This window comes from Macaca fascicularis, chromosome 2 (assembly GCF_037993035.2).
Source record: "Macaca fascicularis isolate 582-1 chromosome 2, T2T-MFA8v1.1".
Classification (NCBI taxonomy): domain Eukaryota; kingdom Metazoa; phylum Chordata; class Mammalia; order Primates; family Cercopithecidae; genus Macaca; species Macaca fascicularis.
Genome location: NC_088376.1, coordinates 109,357,157 through 109,376,569, shown reverse-complemented (window position 1 = coordinate 109,376,569; position 19,413 = coordinate 109,357,157). Strand labels below are relative to the sequence as shown.

At 47.6% G+C, this 19,413-nt stretch overlaps 1 protein-coding gene across 2 annotated transcripts in view; it reads left to right on the top strand.

The window, feature by feature from the left end:
- Positions 1-522: 522 nt before the first annotated feature.
- The window catches only part of LTF (lactotransferrin), a 28,841-nt gene continuing 9,950 nt past the window's right edge, over positions 523-19,413 (top strand). Inside the window, exons 1-11 of one of the 2 annotated variants that reach the window (XM_005546908.5) lie at positions 523-607; positions 5,544-5,707; positions 8,936-9,044; positions 9,356-9,538; positions 9,892-10,039; positions 10,976-11,031; positions 14,721-14,899; positions 15,359-15,533; positions 16,373-16,527; positions 17,996-18,086; positions 18,910-18,963. In XM_005546908.5, the coding sequence (XP_005546965.1) occupies positions 565-607; positions 5,544-5,707; positions 8,936-9,044; positions 9,356-9,538; positions 9,892-10,039; positions 10,976-11,031; positions 14,721-14,899; positions 15,359-15,533; positions 16,373-16,527; positions 17,996-18,086; positions 18,910-18,963 (1,357 nt within the window). In that variant the 5' untranslated portion in view covers positions 523-564. Of the gene's footprint in view, positions 608-2,124; positions 2,369-5,543; positions 5,708-8,935; positions 9,045-9,355; positions 9,539-9,891; positions 10,040-10,975; positions 11,032-14,720; positions 14,900-15,358; positions 15,534-16,372; positions 16,528-17,995; positions 18,087-18,909; positions 18,964-19,413 lie in introns of those variants that run through there. The other variant, XM_065540496.2, reaches the window with a different exon arrangement.

Here is a 19,413-nt window from a genome sequence, read left to right as displayed (position 1 = left end):
ACTCTGGGCAGCCTCTATTTTCTCTGTCAGCTGTCCCTAGGCTGCTGCTGGGGGCGGTTGGGTCATCTTTTCAACTCAGGGCTCACTGCAGAGCCAAGGTGAAAGCAAACCCACCTGCCCTAACTGGCTCCTAGGCACCTTCAAGGTCATCTGCTGAAGACGGCAGTCTCACAGGTCAAGGCAATCTTCCAGTAAAGACCCTCTGCTCTGTGTCCTGCCCTCTAGAAGGCACTGAGACCAGAGCCGGGACAAGGCTCAGGGGGCTGCGACTCCTAGGGACTTGCAGACTAGTGAGAGAGAAAGAACATCGCAGTAGCCAGGCAGAACCAGGACAGGTGAGGCGCAGGCTGGCTTTCCTCTCCTGGCACGGTGTGGAGTCCTGCCCCGCCTCAGGGTTTTCCGGAGCCTGGATCATCAAGGAACAAGTAGACCTGGCCGCGGGGAGTGGGGAGGGAAGGGGTGTCTATTGGGCAACAGGGCGGGGCAAAGCCCTGAATAAAGGGGCGCAGGGCAGGCGCAGGTGGCAGAGCCTTCGTTTGCCAACGAAGCCTCCGGACTTCAAACATGAAGCTTGTCTTCCTCGCCCTACTGTTCCTCGGGACCCTCGGTGAGTGCAGGTGCCTGTGGGCGCGCGCCGCCTGATGGGCGTCTCCTGCGCCCTGTCTGCTAGGCGCTTTGGTCCCTGTGTCCGGTTGGCTGGGCGCGGGGTCTCTGAGCCCCGCGGTCCCTGCGTCTGTAGCTGGGAGGCGGCCCAGACGCCGGGCCAGCCTCTTTCTCACCTGGGGAGGAACAGGAGCTGGGCTCCTCTAAACTGGGTCGGGACACGCCTAGCTCTCCGCAGAGCTTCTCAAAAGGCCTCCCAGGCAACTGCCGCTTTGTGTCCCCGCTATGGATTTGGTCCCCATCATATTGTGATACGCGTTTTACCTGGGAGGAAAATTAGGCTCAGAGAGGGTGAATGACTAGCTCAAGGACCCTAGTTCAGATCCTAGCTCCTGCTGTGAGACCCCAGCAAGACAGAGCCTTTATGAGACTTAGTTTCTTCACTTAAAGAAACGGCCTAACCATGGGTCCACAGGGTTGTGAGCAGGAGATGGGGCATTCATGCATCTTCCGTGGCAGAGGGGTGGGGAGGGGTGCGGAGGGGTGCAGTGCTCCTGATGGAACCCTGTGTCAGAGAGTTTGAGAGGGAAATGTGAGCCGAACAGAAGGGAAGAGTAGAAGGAAGGAAACAATTGTTAGTTCCGTAACCAGGAAGGAAACAATTGTTAGTTCCATAACCAAAGTAATTTCTTGGGTGCTCAGAGGGCACTCTCCAGCGCTGCACATTAGTGAGTGCAGAGCTCCCTGCAGTGCCGGGAGGGGAAGGTCCCAGGCCTCAGCAGAAAGGGCTGTGATGGGCATCAGGACTTAGGCAGTGGGAGGGGGCATAGTGAAAGCCCAGGTGTCACACCTCCCCAGCCCAGTGCAGCCTCCACCTGTCTTATGGCATCTACCTAAGGCGGGGAGCTTCCTGGATGGAAGTGATGGCGGTGGATAGAGAGCAGCAGTGGGAGCCGGAACCCATCCATGTGCCTGCCCTTCTGGTCTCCTGCTCCAAATTCCTTCCCATGGGTGTTCGTCATCCTTCTCGTCTCTAAGACAGATTGGGACTGGCCAGGACCCGACTGTTCTCTTCCCCTCAAGCTCCCTGGCAAGTGGCCTGTTGCACAGGGTTAGGGCCACCTGGGAGGGGCAGGAGAGGAAGGAAGCCTTGCCTTCTTGGAAGGGGTCATGGGCTGTGGTCCAGGATTCTGGCTCGGAGTTGCACCGCTGGGTTTCATATTCACTTAGATCTTTGGTTGTTTGGGTGCCTACTGAGGTCTGAAGTTTGAATCCTGTAGTCAATTGGGATAGTGGCCTGCACCCCAAAGTGCCATTGAAACCCTTGTCCTCCCTGAGGAAAGGGTGGCAGTTGCCCTATGGGATTCCTGCCCTGCTCCCCATGGGTGTCCAGGCTGACAGAAGTTGGGTGGGTGGGGCCAGCTGGATCTAAGCCATGTGAGCAGTGGGTGGAGGAGTCTGTCTGCTTAGCCCCCGGAGCCATGGGCTGGGAGGCACTCATGAGGTTTCCCATAAGTCTGAGCAGTCTGCCTGGGCCCTATCATGAGCTGTGTGGGTAGGTGGGGAGAGTAACTCCTGTCCTGGCCCCTGCCTTCAAGGCCAGAGCACTGCATGTCTGCCCAGAATGTGAGCTTTAGTCAGAGTCCAGCCAGGTCCGGTGAGCAGCAGTATTCACCTGACACTGAATACAAGTTCCGGGTTGAGGATATTGGAGGGGCCAGACCCAGACCCGCTTCAGGGAGTCACACAGCTCCAGAGCTGGGAGGTAAGAGCGTGGAGACTTCACCTGGTGTTTGCGGGGCTAGGGACTGGGAATTCTGGTAGGGCGCTCAGTGGTCCTTTAGTCACCCTGGTTCAGCTCCTCTTAGGGGAAGAAATGAACCCTGCCCACAGGTTCCCATTATTGCTCAGCCCCCACCTCCAGCTTGAGGCATGGTCTTCAATTTTACTCTCTCCCTTCATCCCCAGAACCCACCCATTACTAAGGTGATTTCTGATACCACCTCCCTATCCCTGCCCCCTTCTCTGTTCTCAGTGCTGTCCCCCCTCTCCACTCAGACCAGTCCTTCCCTGGTGCCTTCCTTGGCTACTGCTTCTCTGCCTGTTCTCGGGTCCCAGGTCTCAGTTCACTCTACCCCTGCCCTAGGGAGAGCTCCAGTCTCCAGCCTTTCCCATGGGTCACAGCTTCACTGCATCCTGAATAAGACCTCCCTGGATCAGCATTGGAGACTTTCCATGATCTGACCCAGACCCTTTTCTAACCCCATCTCCAACCTGTCTCTCACTTTGCCAACCTAAATAGGTAGGCTAGCCCAGTGGTAAGAGTAGGGGAGTTTAGTGCCTGACTGCTTAGGTTCAAGTCCTAGATCCAACACTTACTTATTAGCTATGGGAACTTCCACAAGCCACATAACTAGTTAAAGCCACAGTTCCCTCCCCTGGAGAACGGCGATGTTGGCAGAACTCACAATACAGACATGTATGTCTTCATTAGTTGCTATTTGTTCTCTTTTAACACATTCACCATTCTTAGCTTCCTTCTTTTGGATTTTTGCCTCTCCAGTGAGAAGTAAAATCTGGTCCTATCCGCTTACACATTCCTTGTGTGACACACAGTGCTGTGTATACAGCAGGTATCAAGTTAAAGCTTACTGGGTCACAAATGGCTGCATCTGATTGGGTTAATTCTCAGTATAGGATAGTTCCATAAGGGCTTCCAAGGCAAGATTATATCCCCTGGGATTTCCCCGGGATGAGGGTGGGTGAAGGGGAGCAGCTGGGTGTCCCCAAACCCCTGCAGACTCAGCTTGGGAGTTATAGGCCTCTTGCCCACCCAAGGGCCGTGGGTGGCTCTCACCATAAGGGGATGGCTCAGAAATAGGAGGCAGCAGAGGCTGAACATTCTACCCCATAGCACATCCAAAGGGCAGAGGGCTTTTACAACTGTGTGTTTGTTTTGTTTTTTTTTTTTTGTTTGTTTGTTTTTGTTTTTGGTAACAGCTTTACTGAGGTATATTTTATATATCATAAAAAAACCCACCTATTTGCGTACAATTCAATGAGTTTTAGTAACCTTACTGAGTGGTGCAACCATCACCATAAATCCGTTTTAGAACACTTTTATCCCCTACAGTAAAGGTCCCTCATGTCTGTTTATAGTTAATCCTCATTTCTACCCCAGCATCAGACAACCACTAATCTATTTTCTTGTCTCTATAAATTTGCCTTTTCTGGACATTTCATACAAATGGAATCATACAGTATGTGGTCTCTTGTGTCTGGCTTCTTTCACTGAGCATAAGTGAGGCTTGTTCATGTTGTGGGGCATGTTAGTAGTTCTTTTCACTGCTGAGTAGTATTCCATTGAATGGATGTACATTCACCAGTTATTGGACATTTAGGTTGTTTCCAGTTTTCTACTGTTCTGAATAACACTACTATGAATATTCATGCACAAGCCTTTATGTACGATAGGTTTTTATAATATTTCTTTTGGCTATATGCCTAGAAGTGCAATTGCTGGGTCCTATTGGAACTTTGTGCTTTACATTTTGAGAAGCTGCCAACCTGTTTTACAAAGTGGCTGCACCATTTTACATTCTCAGCAATGTATGAGGGTTTCCACTCCTCCACATTCTCACCGATACGTGTCATTGTCTGTTTAACTATTATAACCTGCTTAGAGGGTGTGAAATGATATTTTCTTGCATTTTCAATTTGCATTTTTTGACTAATGATATTGAGCACCTTTTCATGTGCTTATTGTCTGTTCATATATCTTCTTTGGTAAAATGTCTGTTCTTATCATTTACCCATCAAGTATTAAATCCTTTTTGATGTTATACTATCTAGCATTATGTCCTTAATTTCATTTTTAGATTATTCTATGCTGTATGCAAAAATATGATCAATTTTTATATATTGATCTTATATCCTGTACTTGTTTGTTAATTCTAATAGTACTTTATAGATTCTTCAGTATTTTCTACATAGAAGATCATGTTATCTGAAAATAAAGTCAGTTTTACTTCTTTCTTTCCAATATGGGTATCTTTCATTTCTTTTCTTGCCTTATTGCTGTGACTAGAATCTCTAATACTGTTAAATAGAAGAGGTGAGAGTGGACACTCTCTCATCACTCCTGATCTTAGGTGGAAAGCAGTCAGTCTTTCATTATTTTAGTATAATGTTCATTGCAGGTTTTTTGTAGATGCCTTTTATCAGGCAACCAGGGGAGTGAATTCAATGCATCTTCCTCCCTAATAGCATGGATTTGAGCAACAAAAGCAGGCTCAACAGGAGAACCAGTCTTTCTGTACAGAGTGAATGGTGGTAGCTCAGGCACACCAACCAACCGATTTGTCCCCATTGACATTGACTTACCATTTACCTCAGCTACTAACCAAGTCAGGTATATTTTCCCTTGTTCTGTTGGCATTCCTTGGGAAGACATTTACGGACAAAACAGTCTAGAGAGACCTGGATTCTCAGCTGGGCTCCGCACTGCTGAGTGGTGAGTCACTCAGCCTCCTTAGGAGCCAATTTCCACATCAGTAAAACAGGAGCAATGCCTTCTTTCCTGCCTGTCTTCCAGGTTCAAAGTTGCCAAAGCTGGTAGAAGAATTCCATAACTGATTTGAGGGATCACCATCATTTTTTAAGTAGTAGGAAACATGTCAAAGTCATAGGAATAAAAATAATCTAGAGGCACTTTCTCCTTTAATTTATTGAGAACCACAGACCTCTAGCCAATGCAGAGATCTTGTTAGTCCATCAAGATGCCTCCACTTGTGGCGAATGGCTGGACGTAGCCATGAAATGGAGAGGGAAGGAGGGCAGCTGAGAGAGAGGGAGGAGTCTGGAAAACTCGTATCAGAGGGTGCAGTGGTCACTGCCTCAGTCAGTGGTTGAATCCTTACTTCTTGTCCCCTCTCTCCCAGGACTGTGTCTGGCTGCCCGTAGGAGGAGTGTTCGATGGTGCGCTGTATCCAAACCCGAGGCCACAAAATGCTCCCAATGGCAAAGGAATCTGAGAAGAGTGCGTGGCCCTCCTGTCAGCTGCATAAAGAGAGCCTCCCCCACCAACTGTATCCAGGCCATTGCGGTGAGTCAGTGCCGGGTGTTGGCTGAGACCAAGCTGAATGGAAGGGAGAGAGAAATGGAAAAACATAGAACATGGGATTTCCTTACTTCTTCTGCTTCACCTTTTGGGCAACTAAGTTGGGAGCTGTCCTCTCTCACAGGGAACCGTGCTATTTTCAGAGCAGAAAGAAAGGAGACCACGTGTGAGGAACCTGGGGCCTCCACATAAACTGTTAATAACAACTGTTCCAAAATGAAATGTAAGCACTTGTGTTTGATGAATACATAGGATCGGCAAAAAGCAAGGTTACCCAGAGAGGGAAATCCTCCAAAAGAGTCATGACCTCTAAACCCTGTGAGAAAGAAGCTTGTCCTGGTCACATTGCCACATCACATGGCTGGGGCAGGGCCTGCCAGGGTGCTGGGGGTTAGAAAGACTTTTGTCCAAGACACTTTCAGAGAGAGAGAAAAGGGTATCATGACTTGTATATGATTTATGATTCCTTTTATTTTTTGAGATGTAAGATCTACTGAAATAATTTTTACTCATTCATTCAACAAATATATTCTGTGTACCTGCTGTGTGCCATAATCATGTGTACTCAACTCCAGCAGAGTGGATAATGTATGTAAAAGTTCCCAAGGCAACTTCATAGGATTATCTTATAAATACAATGGAGTTATTAGAATACTACTTAGGGAAAAATCTAGTTTAATCAATGTTTTAGGCTATTATTTTACAACTATTACCTGCATACAAACAGTACCAGCGGCTGGGTGCAGTGGCTCACGCCTGTAATTTCAGCACTTTGGGAGGCCGAGGTGGGAGGATCAACTGAGGTCAGTAGTTCAAAACCAGCCTGGCCAACATGGCAAAACCCCGTCTCTACTGAAAATACAACAATTAGCTGGGTGTGGTGGCACATGCCTGTAATCCCAGCTACTTACAAGGCTGAGGCAGGAGAATCACTTGAACCCGGGAGGGGGAGGTTGCAGTGAGCCAAGATCATGCCATTGCAGTCCAGCCTGGGTGACAAGAGCGAGACTCCATCTCAAAAAACAAAAACAAAAACAAAAAACCAGCACCACATCTCTTGCTTGTTTAAAATGCAGATTCCTAGGCTCTATTCTAACCTACTCAATCTGAATATATGTGAAAGAAGCCACAAAATCTGCCTTTTAAAATAAGATCTGTCTACGGCCATACCACCATGAATGCATCCGATCTCGTCTGATCTCAGAAAATAAGATCCCTATTTGAAAGCGGTGCTACATACCATTCATGCAAATAAAATTGAGATAGATTAAATGGTTAAAAATAAAACTTGTATTATTGAAAAACTAGGGGGCAGGTTAACTAGCAGAACTGTAGAGGAAATAGAAGTCTCTTAAACAATGAACTAAATCATGAAACAAACAGACATTCTAAAATACGGAAAATGCAATTCATAGCCCATAGAAAATATTTAAATAAAAAATTTAGAAAGCACCAGAATGGATGAATATGCACCAGCTCTGACACATGATTACTATTTACACTCTATAAAAGAATAACTCAAGGCCGGGCGCGGTGGCTCATGCCTGTAATCCTAGCACTTTGGGAGGCCAAGGTAGGTGGATCACGAGGTCAGGAGATCAAGACCATCCTGGCTAAGATGGTGAAAACCTGTCTCTACTAAAAATACAAAAAATAAAAAATAAAAAAAATAAAACGTTAGCCGGGTGTGGTGGCACACTCCTGTAGTCCCAGCTACTCGGGAGGCTGAGGCAAGAGAATCGCTTTAACTTGGGAGGTGGAGGTTGTGGTGAGCTGAGATGGTGCCACTGCACTTCAGCCTGGGTGACTCCGTCTTAAAAAAAATAAATAAAAGAATAACTCAAATTGGAAAAAATGTAAAATCATAGAAGAAAAATGATATGAACAGAGTTACTAGTAAGAGGGAATTCATGATTAATAAAAAATACTTGTGAGATGTTCCCTTTACTAATCAGACCTGAGCAATTTGTTAGTACTCAAATTTTCTATAGTAATAACAGCTAACGAATGATAGCCTGCCCTGCTGGTGATTCGAGTGAAGCTGGTCCTCACGGGCAGTGCCATTCTGAGTTGGTATTATAAGTCTTCTGGAAGCAGAACGGCAACGGCAGCCGGAGTCACGGGGAGAAACGTGCTCCTCATCTGGGGGATTCCACCCTCAGGTGCCTACCCAAGGACACAAGTGGTCACAAGGAAAAATACTGAGGACAAAGATATTCATGAAAATACAATCTTCATAGGCAACAGTTAGAAATAAACCCAAGTGCTAAACATTGGGGGAAATTATTCAATACACGATAGAATACCCACATTATGAGAAAACATTATGCTGTCAACAAAATCAGTAAAGGCTCTGCAGAAGTTAGAAAATGTATCCAGTTTTAGATGAATAAGCAGTCCACAAAATCTGATGTATTCCGGGGGTCCCCACCACCTGGCTGCGGACTCGTACTGGTTGATGGCCTGTTAGGAACTAGGCCTCAGAGCAGGAGGTGAGTGGCCGGCTAGTGAGCCTGACTGCCTGAGCTCCACCTCCTGTCAGATCAGCAGCGGCATTAGATTCTCATAGGAGTGTGAACCCTATTGAGAACTGAGCATGCGAGGGATCTGGGTTGCACTACCTGTGAGAATCCAATGCCTGATGATCTGAGGTGGAACAGTTTCATCCCAAAACCATTCCCCATCTGTCTGTGGAAAAATTACGTTCCCTGAAACTGGTCCTTGGTGGCAAAAAAGTTGGGGACTGCGGATCTATCCCACATTGCAAACCAAAGAAATACGTAATCATGTGGGAAGCAATGTGCAGAAATGGAGGAACATGGTTTCTTATGATACTTTTAGGATATCTTAATAACCATATTTTCTATCCAATAAAACAGAACTTAAATGAATATAGAGCAAAAATAGAAAGCATCTAGAACAAACAACTTCCAATATAGATGACTGTGAAGGGTGTGATCAGGAGAGTGACACAGGCAGGCAGAGGAGAAAGAGGGCAGGCGCTGGACTCAGGAGTCAGAGAGCTGGTGCTCACTGTCCCGAAACAGGAGTCCTTGGCTCTCACCATCTCTCATAGGAAGTGAGTGGATGTGATGGAAAGCGGACCCCTTTGACGACCCTTCCAGCCGTGGAGACTTTCTGAGGTCCTGAAGTCCCACTTGCTGGGTTTGGGTGAGTTTTCTGCTGAAGCCGGTCTGGCCTCTTTACTTTCAGGCAAACAGGGCCGATGCTATGACCCTTGATGGTGGTTTGATGTATGAAGCAGGCCTGGCCCCCTACAAACTGCGACCTGTAGCAGCGGAAGTCTACGGGACCGAAGAAAGTGAGTTCTGCCTGGGGACCCAGATGCCATGGTGGGCCCAGCCTGTGCCCTGAGCTCTGTGGATTGGGGGTTGGGGAACATGTGGAGGTGGAGTCTTGGTCACATCACACATGCAGGGAATGGAGTCGCTGGGCTCTGGGCCAGATGAAGGCCATTTCTCCTGATGCTGACCCATGACAGGAGGACACACGTGAACTGTGAGGAAACTGCAGCATAGCGTTCCCCCTTCCCACTGGAGAGTTTTCAGGGTGAGTTGTTTTTGTCCCTCTTGTCCAGGCTAAGAGCTTTCAATTCCATCTGCCCCTTTGCAGAGCCACGAACCCACTATTATGCCGTGGCTGTGGTGAAGAAGGGCGGCCGCTTTCAGCTGAACGAACTGCAAGGTCTGAAGTCCTGCCACACAGGCCTTAACAGGACCGCTGGGTGGATTGTCCCTATAGGGATGCTTCGTCCATTCTTGAACTGGACGGGTCCACCTGAGGCCATTGAGGCAGGTAAGATGGTTGGGGTATAGTGAGTGACCTCAGGCAGGGGGCTCTACTCCAGTTGTAAGCACAGACCACACAGATCATGCAGGTGAAAGTGTGGGATGAATCAAGGTGGGGGTGAGACTGGCCGGCTTGTAACATCCTGCCGGCAGGATCTGTTACTCCAGCAGCCCTTGGGAGGCACAGCTGAGTCTGCTGTCGGCAGAGGTGCATGTCTCGAGCTCCCAGCCCCAGGACAGAGGCTCTCCTGCAGGGGTGGAGGAAGGAGCCCTGCCCACGGGGACCTCAGGATGGGAGGTGTAACCCGCTGTGGCCTGGGCTGGCTCACACTCTGTGGTCCACTTCTCTGTGTTTAACAGCTGTGGCCAGGTTCTTCTCAGCCAGCTGTGTTCCCGGTGCAGATAAAGGACAGTTCCCCAACCTGTGTCGCCTGTGTGTGGGGACAGGGGAAAACAAATGTGCCTTCTCCTCCCAGGAACCGTACTTCGGCTACTCTGGTGCCTTCAAGTGAGTGACCCTGTCCCCTTCTCTTCAGTGGCCAAGTGTTCCGTGGCTTCAGGCCAGGAGTCTTTTTCTCTGGCCCCACATAAAGCCCAGCCTGCTCTCGGGGACCAGAGAGGAGGTCTGGTTCTCCTACTGCTGTGTGTCCAACAAGAGTGCAGGCCTGCCCAGTGTGTGTTCCCCTCCAGCCTTCCGGGCCCACCCTTGCCCCCCACCTCTCACCAGCCCCCCGGGCAGTCACTGTGGCTGTGGGCCCTCCTGTCACCTCAGAGAGCCCTGAATCCAACTTGGCTCCCGTGTTGTCCTGGGTTCCTCATACTAATTTCTGCCCCCTCCCTAACCACAGCAGGACTGAAGGCTTCTTGTCATGAGATGTGCAGTCCTGGCTCCTGGTTGGGCAGGACCGCTGTAGTGTCCAGGCTGATGTCCTTCTACCCACCTGGGCCTCTCCCCACAGCTGAAGGACAGTGAGCAATGCCTGATTCGCCCGCATCCTCTGCCCCCACACAGAAGCTGAGCTCCCCCTTTTCCCATTCTGTCTGCTGGCGCTAGGTGTTTTTGCAGAGGGGGGCCTCTGCGCTTCCGCACTGGCCAGGGCACACCTGCACGCTCAGTCCTGAGGGAAAGAGTCAGATGAACAGGGATGCTAAGCCTTTACCCTCTTGGGTAGAGGCTTCAAAACTCTCTTGTATATAGAAAAAAAGTTTTGTCCTCTTAGCCCTCAAAGCAGAAGATGGGGGCCTCTGGACAGCACCTGAGCCCTTCTTCAGAATCCACCTGGAGGGAGCCCCTACCTTCCCAGCTGGGATGCCCCAAAGCCTCAGAGCCCTGCCCCACAGGGAGTGGAAACCCACAGGTGCTGAGTGCCAGGGTTGCTGTTCCACAGGCAGGGGCCGGGAAGGGGCTGCCCGTGCTTACCCCTGATGCTTTCTCTTTTCACAGGTGTCTGAGAGACGGCGCTGGAGACGTGGCTTTTATCAGAGAGAGCACAGTGTTTGGTAAGAGCAGGGTGATGAGCTGTGGGTACTGCCCCCTTTTATCTTACCTGATCATGACTCTGACCTTTGAGCTAATTAGATTCCAAAGTTCATGGCAGACCATTTTCAAGATTCCTACAGGGCACAGTTCTGATTTTATGAGCTGTCATATTTTAAATGATCAGGTTTCTTTAAACCTCCTGTACCCACTGCCTTTCTCTTCCCCTCATAGACACCCACGCCAAGGTGCTTGGCAATGCATCCTCCAAGACGTATGTGCTTGTGCAGAATAGATCGTGCTGGTTTGTGTTTCTGGTTTCTGAGTTCATAGAGGTTTTAGCGAGCATTAGAAACCCTGCTGCTTGGGTTTTCTGCTCAGCATTTTGTTTTAGAGGTTTATCAGTATTGTTGTATACGCGTCTAGCTCAAGGGTCCTAATAGTTGAGGAATATTCCGTGGAATAAGTCCACATTTTACTTCTCTGTCACCATAGTGATGGACAGAGGTTGTGCTCTCTTTTCCTCTACCACATGTAGCCACATGACTGATACCTTCACATGTGTTCCTTACTGTCCTGCTGGACAGTGTCCCTCCTGGACCTATACTAAAGCACAACTGATGTAGAGGGTGAACACACTGCACCCAGGACCAGTGGACATAAGCCCACTACATTCCATGCAAGACCAATAGAGACAGAGACAGAGCTACCATATTCCAACAAGGACCACCAGAGAAAGCAACAGATACCCATGTTCACTCAGGACCATCAGAGACACACCCCACATCCACCCAGGACCACCAGAGAAAGAGACAACACCCACATTCACCCAGGACCGTCAGAGACAGACCCTGCATTCATCAGAGGCCACCAGAACCAGGCCTCCACATGCACCCAGGGCCACCAGAGACAGACCCCACATGCACCCAGTATTGTTAGGCTGCTGTCTAGAAGGACAGTCTGCAAGTGTTCTAATTTTCCCACAACTTCACTTAGAAGTATTTTTTGACTTTCATAGTTTTGTCCGAATGATGGTTGTAATGCAATAGATAGTTCGTTGTTGATTTTAATTTTCATTTCTCTAACATCTGGTGAGTTTGATCATCTCAACCTATTTGCTAGCAGTTTGGGCTTCCCTTTCTTATTTTGTGACATTTGACTACTTTTTAAATTGAGTTTCACATCTTGTTTCTGCATGATTTTGATTCAAGGACAGAAGTTCCTTCTATCTAGGTATCAAACCATTGCTGATTTTAAACTTCAGTAAAATCTTTTCTCAGTCAAAAATCTGACAACGGTAGTCTTTGTTGATCAAAAATCCTTGATATTGATAAGGTCAAATCCACAAGCCTCGCCCTGTTGGTTTGTAGTTTTGAGGTCTTTCAAAGATGCCCTTCTTCACACCCAAATCATAATTATTTCCTACAATAAGATTTGAAGATCCCCTTCCTCATCTATGTATATGTGCTCTACCTAGAAAATCAGATATGGATTTGGCTTTTGCATTTTATCCCCTTTACAGTGAGGCGATTTTCCTTACAATAAAAACTATACAAAATTATCTTTTTTCTACTGATATGTGAGGCCAATTCTACACCAAGTTTGTATATATCTGAGTGGACCAGTTTCTGAGCTATTTTGTTTCACTGGTGTATTTGCATTTTTTCTGCTTTTGATATTGTGACTTACATGGGTCTTACTATCTGGTGGAGAGAACAGAGAGAGAGAGAGAGAGAGAGAGAGAGAGAGAAAGCCAGTGAGAGGAAGAGAGAGAGAATGAGAGACCTCCTTCTCCCCTCTCACTTTATTATTCCTTTTCAAATATACTGAGCTAAAACTTCAGAATTATTTTGTTGAATTTCTGGAAATTTTGATTGGAATTGTATTGAATTTGAATTGTTCCATGAAAAATCAGCATATTTATAACATTAAGTTGTCCAGTCCATGGTGATGCTAAATTTCCCCCATTTGATCACACTTCTTTTTAGCTTCTTTGATAGAACTAAATTTTTCCTTTATGAGTCTGATGTGTCTTTGTGGGAGGCTAATTATAAGCTACTTAATGGTTTTAGTTGCTATTGTAACATCTTACAGTTCATATTGGTTTCTATTTGGTTATTGTTAATGAGGATAACATCAGATTTTTGTAGGTTGCTCTTATAACTTGTTACTCCTCTGAACTCCCTTGTTAGTTGTATTAGTTTCTGTTGGTTTTGTTGTTTTCTTTGTAGATAATTATATCATCTTTTTAAATAAGAGTTTGTCTTTTTCCTTCCAGTGTTTATATCTCCCATTTCTTTTGTAAATTGTGTGATCCAGTTGTCTAGAATTGTGTTGGCATTGTACTAGTGGGCATCCTTGCCTTGTTCCTGATTTTGCGGTGAATGTCTAAATTTTCTTCTTTTAGTAAGATTTTTGCTGTAGATATTTTGATTAATGGCATTTATCAAGTCAATAACTTATGGCCCGGCGTGGTGTCTCACCCCGTAATCCCAGCACTTTGGGAGACTGAGGTGGGTGGATCACATGGGGTCAGGAGTTCGAGACCAGCCTGGCCAACATGGTGAAACTTCATCTTTACTAAAAATACAAAAATTAACTAGGCATGAGGGTGTGGGCTTGTAATCCCAGCTACTCGGGAGGCTGAGGCAGGAGAATCTCTTGACTCCAGGAGATGGAGGCTGCAGTGAGCTGAGATTGTACCACTGCATTCCAGGCTGGGCAACAGAGTGATACTCAGTCTTCAAACAAACAAATAAACAAACTAACAAAAAGGTTACCGGTTCTACCTATCACTATTTTTCTGAGACTGAAGAAAAGCATACACACACACACAAATAGATGTTGAACACATAAATAGTCCTTCTGCGTCTATTGAGATGAAGATGATCTCATGGTTTTCTTCCATTAAATGAAGATTACTTTAGTTTTTTTTTTTTTTTTTGATGTTCAGCCATTCTTTTGTTAATAGAATAAACTGATAAGCCTTCATCCCAATCTGTTAGTTTTTTAAGTACTCTGTGAGACTGAGTTAGCTACTACGTTATTTATAAGTTTTGCATTTATGTTCGTAAGTAAAATAAACCTTTAATTCTTCCCTCCTGTACTTTCTCTAATTTTGACATCAAGGTTGTACTAATCTCACAAAATGACTCGGACAAGTTTTTTTTTAATCACTTTACACATTCTGAAGCAATTTATATATGATCTTCCACATTTGCCTGAACTCACTCATGAAACCATTCTTTCCCTTCTTTTGATATACTCAGTGTTGGGAAGTGACTCACCTTCCTGCCTTATTTCCTGCCTTATCAACATTTTTGTCATTTTTATTCTTCCCAGAGATGTGGGTAAGGGAGTAACCCTTGGTGGCCCCCTGGGCTTGTCTCTACAAAGTGACTTTTCCAGGCAGAGATGCTGCAGAAACAGACGGGTCTGGTTTGGCTTTTCTGACCTGCAGGGGAACCGCAGGGCGCCCTGAGTGATTTAGGAAGAGGATCACACTTCGGCTGCCCCCTGAGGCTTTTGGGGCACTACCTTTACCTTTCTGAGTGTTCTGGAGCAAATCCCTGCCTTTCTGACCCTCAGTTTTGTGAGTTGTGCAAGATGTCTCCCCAAACTCAAAATTCCGTGGGGAGAAGGAGAACTACAGTTCGTGGGTACTGCTGGAGTTGGCTCATCTAGGCTCCCTCCCACCTCCCCTTCCCTGCAGAGGACCTGTCAGACCCCGCTGAAAGGGACAATTATGAGCTGCTCTGCCCAGACAATACTCGGAAGCCAGTGGACAAGTTCAAGGAGTGCCACCTGGCGCGGGTCCCTTCTCATGCCGTTGTGGCACGAAGTGTGAACGGCAAGGAGGACGCCATCTGGGAGCTTCTCCGCCAGGCACAGGTATCTTCACCCACAGTCCTCCCCACTTGCTTGGATTTGGGGGGCGGGGGGCAAGGTTCCTTACTTCCCTGACTTCTGCCACTCTAGAAGTCCTGTAGCCTTGCTGCAGGATAGCACACTAATGCAATGGGCTGCTTCCCCAGGCTGTACTCTGGACAGCAGAAGCAATGAAACTCCTGCCACACCGACTGACAGTGTCTTATGATGGGAGCAGAAGCAGGGGGTGGTCGATGCAATCTTCTCAGAGCCCTAAGGTGCTTGAACCTCAGCAACTCTTCAAAGAATGAGCCATAGGTGCTGGGTCTCCGGGACGGCACGAGTCCCTCTGCAGGAGGGTCGCAACTGAGGCTCCTGCTCTCAGTTAGAATGATCCCAAAGCTCCAGATACTCTTTTTTAACATCTTTTTTGTTTCCTCCATATTTACCATTGACACCATAATTCTATTTTTTCTTAATTAGGAGAAGTTTGGAAAGGACAAGTCACCAGAGTTCCAGCTCTTTGGCTCCCCGAGAGGGCAGAAGGATCTGCTGTTCAAGGACTCCGCCATCGGGTTTTCGAGGGTCCCCCTGAGGATCGATTCTGGGCTGTACCTTGGCTCTGGCTACTTGACTGCCATCCAGAACTTGAGGAAAAGTGCGTGAGCCCAGGAGGGTCCTGAGGGCCGCCTGGCGCGGTCTTCTACTTCCCAGCAGGTGGCCCTACTTCGTGGTGGTCACTGCTTTTCCCAGCCACTGTGGGGTCATCGTGGAGGTTTGATGCAGGTGTGGGTGTCTTCTGTGAATGAGGTCAGGTGTCTCTAAGAGAATAGTCTGGCCACCCGATCAGTGCACACCAGGCTCCCCAGGCTTGGCAGAAAAATCAATTTGCCTCCTATTAAGTGAGAAACATGAACATGAACCAAGAGAGCCAGGACCCCTTCTGGATGAATCCGGAGGCCTGGTGGAACACCCCCACTTCCCAGGCCCAGGCCTTGAACTTAGTTGGGGACACCATGGTGGGGGAACTCAGCTATGGCTCCTCCTCTGATAGGGGGCTGGGAGTGGGAGTCTGGGGGAACCCAGAGGCTGCACTGTAGTTATTGGTGGTGATTGCAGGTATTAGGGGAAGTCAGGGCTGGGCTCAAGGTCCCCTAGGCCATCTCTTGGCGCTTTCACTGGTCTCTGGGTCATGGAGCTTTTATCCTTAGAGACAGACACAATAGGCACCTCCTGACACTAAAGATTAATGGATAGATTAGAATCCAGGGAACTTCTCCAAAGGAACAGAAACAGGAAACACAGGGAGCTCTGTGGGCCTGAAGAAGGCGCTTGGAACTGAGAAGTGGAGGAGGAGAGGGCATGGGTCCACACGTCCCCACATCTACTGTAGCTCCTGTCCCAGGGAGGGTCTGGGCAGGACCCTGGCTCTGGGGAGGTTGGACAACCTGGCAAGGTTCAGGTTGCCCGGCCAACCTGCGGTCTTCCCTCTGGCAGGTGAGGAGGAGGTGGCTGCCCGGCGTGCGCGAGTCGTGTGGTGTGCAGTGGGCCAGCAGGAGCTGGAAAAGTGTGACCAGTGGAGTGCCCTGAGCGAAGGCAATGTGAACTGCTCCTTGGCCTCCACTGCGGACGACTGCATCGCCCTGGTGCTGGTAGGGGTCTCCGTCCCAGGGGTGGGCGGCTGGCCCTGTGGAAGACCCAGGGCCTGAGCATCTGCTTAAAGTGAAGTCAGCAGTCAAAGAGGTCACATGGGCCCGAATGAGGCAGAGACACCTGGAGGGTGTGCTCAGGGACATGCACCGTTTTAGGTTCAAAAAGCAGTTTACTGTGGGTTTCCCACTCCTCTGATTACAAGAACAACTCAGGATTATTGTAAGGAATTTGGAAAATATGGAAAGGTATGATGTAAAAACAACAACAAACCCCCCAAACCACCTGTGATCTCACACAGAGGGACAGACATGGTTAAAGTCTGGCTAATTCTCCATTCCAGTATTTCTCTGTGTGTCTACAGATATGCATGCAACAATAATGAAGTGTTTCAGTGATGTCGTTTTTAAGCCCTTTTCACTAAACAGCATATAATGGACATTCTTCCACATGAATGTTTACTCTTAGAAAACATTAATTTTTCTTTTTTTTAAAGAGAAAGATTCTTGATCTGTCACCCAGGCTGGAGGGCAGTGGTACTACCACAGTTCACTGCAGCCTGGAACTCTTGGGCTCAAGTGATCCTCCCATCTCAGCCTCCCAAGTAGCTGGAGCTACAGGCATACGCCACCATGCCTGCATTATTATTATTATTATCATTATTTTTGCAGCAACAGAGTCTCGCTTTGTTGCCCAGGCTTGTGTTGTCTTGAACTCCTGGGCTCAAGCAATCTTCCTGCTTCGGCCCCTCAACGTGCTGGGATTACAGGTGTGAGTCATAGCACTCAGACGAAAACATTTTTTAAACATGCTTCCAGGGTATCTTTTATGTGAATACGGCTCAGTTTAGTCATGCTCCCATTCCTCTTTGTCCCTTACTTTGCTATTATCAATAACCCTGTGGTGAGCATTCTTGAGTAGAGATCTTTGTCCACATCTTTATTTTTAATATAGTTGTAAAAAATATTACTGGGCCAAAGAGGTCATTTCATACTCCTAATGAGTCCATGACCCTGTGTTGCAGTCTGGACTTGTTCATTCTGGTGGTGGGCCAATATGATGGCTTCAGCTTATGTGTTGGACAACTTCTGTGTAGCGCTTGGAGTGCAATGAGTTCAGATTAGATGAAGCCAGCTGTTCCCATCAGTGTCCTCAGTGAGTGAGACTGCTCCAGGAGGGTGTCCCCAAAGTGCCAGGGGGCACAGAAAAGGTTTTGCTCAGAGGACAGAGGATTAGTGCAAGCTGTGCCTGGTCTTTCCAGTTGAATTGATAGCCCAGAAAGCAGGCAGGGCTGCGAGAGAATTAGAGGTGCACATGGTGTTCCCTCTGGGTGCTCAGTTCGAACAGTCCATCTCTTTCTGCTGTTTCACTGGTCACCTGACAGAAAACCATTCTCTCAGAGAGCTGTACAGACAGGCAGGATGAGATGCAGCCTCCCTGTGGTGCTGGAGATCTGCTCTGTCTTTGCAGAAAGGAGAAGCTGATGCCATGAGTTTGGATGGAGGATATGTGTACACTGCAGGCAAATGTGGTTTGGTGCCTGTCCTGGCAGAAAACTACAGTAAGTGGAGTTAGCATTCTCTGGTGTATTCCCTCTGGGTCATGGGAGTGGGGCAATGAGTAATCCCATTCGATGAATGCAGGTGAAACGTTATCATGGACAGATACATTCAAAAGGGAGAATCCGGGAAAGAAGAAGGGAAAGGGGCCGTGTCATCCACAAAGGCCTATTGTGTTCAGAACTAACAAGGGACAGATTGGTTTTATCTTCTTAATTTTCAGAAGATCTTAGTGAATGATAACATACAAACAGAGAAGTGCACATAAATGTACAACTCATTACACTTCACACACTATACAGTCCGTGCACTCGGGCCCAGATCAAACATGCGCAAGTTTCAGAAGCCCCCTGTGTCCTCCTGTCCCCCGCCCCCTTACTCCTACAAGGGAAGCCTCTCTCCTGACTTCTGAGGGTGCAGGTCTAAGTTGGTCTATGTTTTAAACTTCACGTTAAAGGAGTTGCACAGCATGTGTGTGTGTGTTTTTTTTGTCTGGTTTCTCTTGCTCATCTTTATGCATTTCATCCACCTAAGCGTGTAGTTGCAGACTGTTCAGTCTCGTCACTGTGTGAGTCTACTGTGATTATTCAGTCATTTGAGTGTGAACGGGCATTTGAGTAGTTTCCAGTTGGTGGCTGTTGTGAATAGTGCTACTGTGCATCTCTGTGCCATGTCTTCTGGTGAATATATAGACGCATTTCTCCTGCATGGAACTGCTGGGACGGTCTCTTTGGACTTGATTCTGCATCATTGAGATTTAAAAGTTTGTGGCTTCTCACTACATCTGAATGGATAATGATGTCTTGCTTGTCTTTATTCTTTCAGAACCCCAACAAAGCAGTGGCCCTGATCCTAACTGTGTGGATAGGCCTGTGGAAGGTGAGTTGGCATTAGCCACTTTCAGGGTCAAGGATAAGTTTTGTTGCTGGAAGAGGAAGTGGTGGGAACTGTAAAAAATAGAAAGAATTGCAGCCCTAGAAGCTGTAGGGCTTCTAGGAGCCATAATTTTAAGGGTGCAAATAATTCACAGAGGAGTAGTTTCAATGAATGTTTATATTGACCTTCACACTTGGCAAAGAACATCCATATAGTCCCTCATTGTGTCCTGGTCATGGACTAGGGAGTGCTACCTCCCCCCTCATGGGGATGAGGAAACAGTGGCACCGACAGACCCCAAGTGCCCAGGATCTCACTCACAGCCACAGGTAATACTGTGGTAGATCCTGGTCTTGACCCAGGGTCCCTCGTGTCAGATCCAGTGCTCTCTGCACTACTCCCCCTGCCCACTAGAGCTGGTGCTTGCTCAGTTTCAGAAGAGACTTGCCCTTG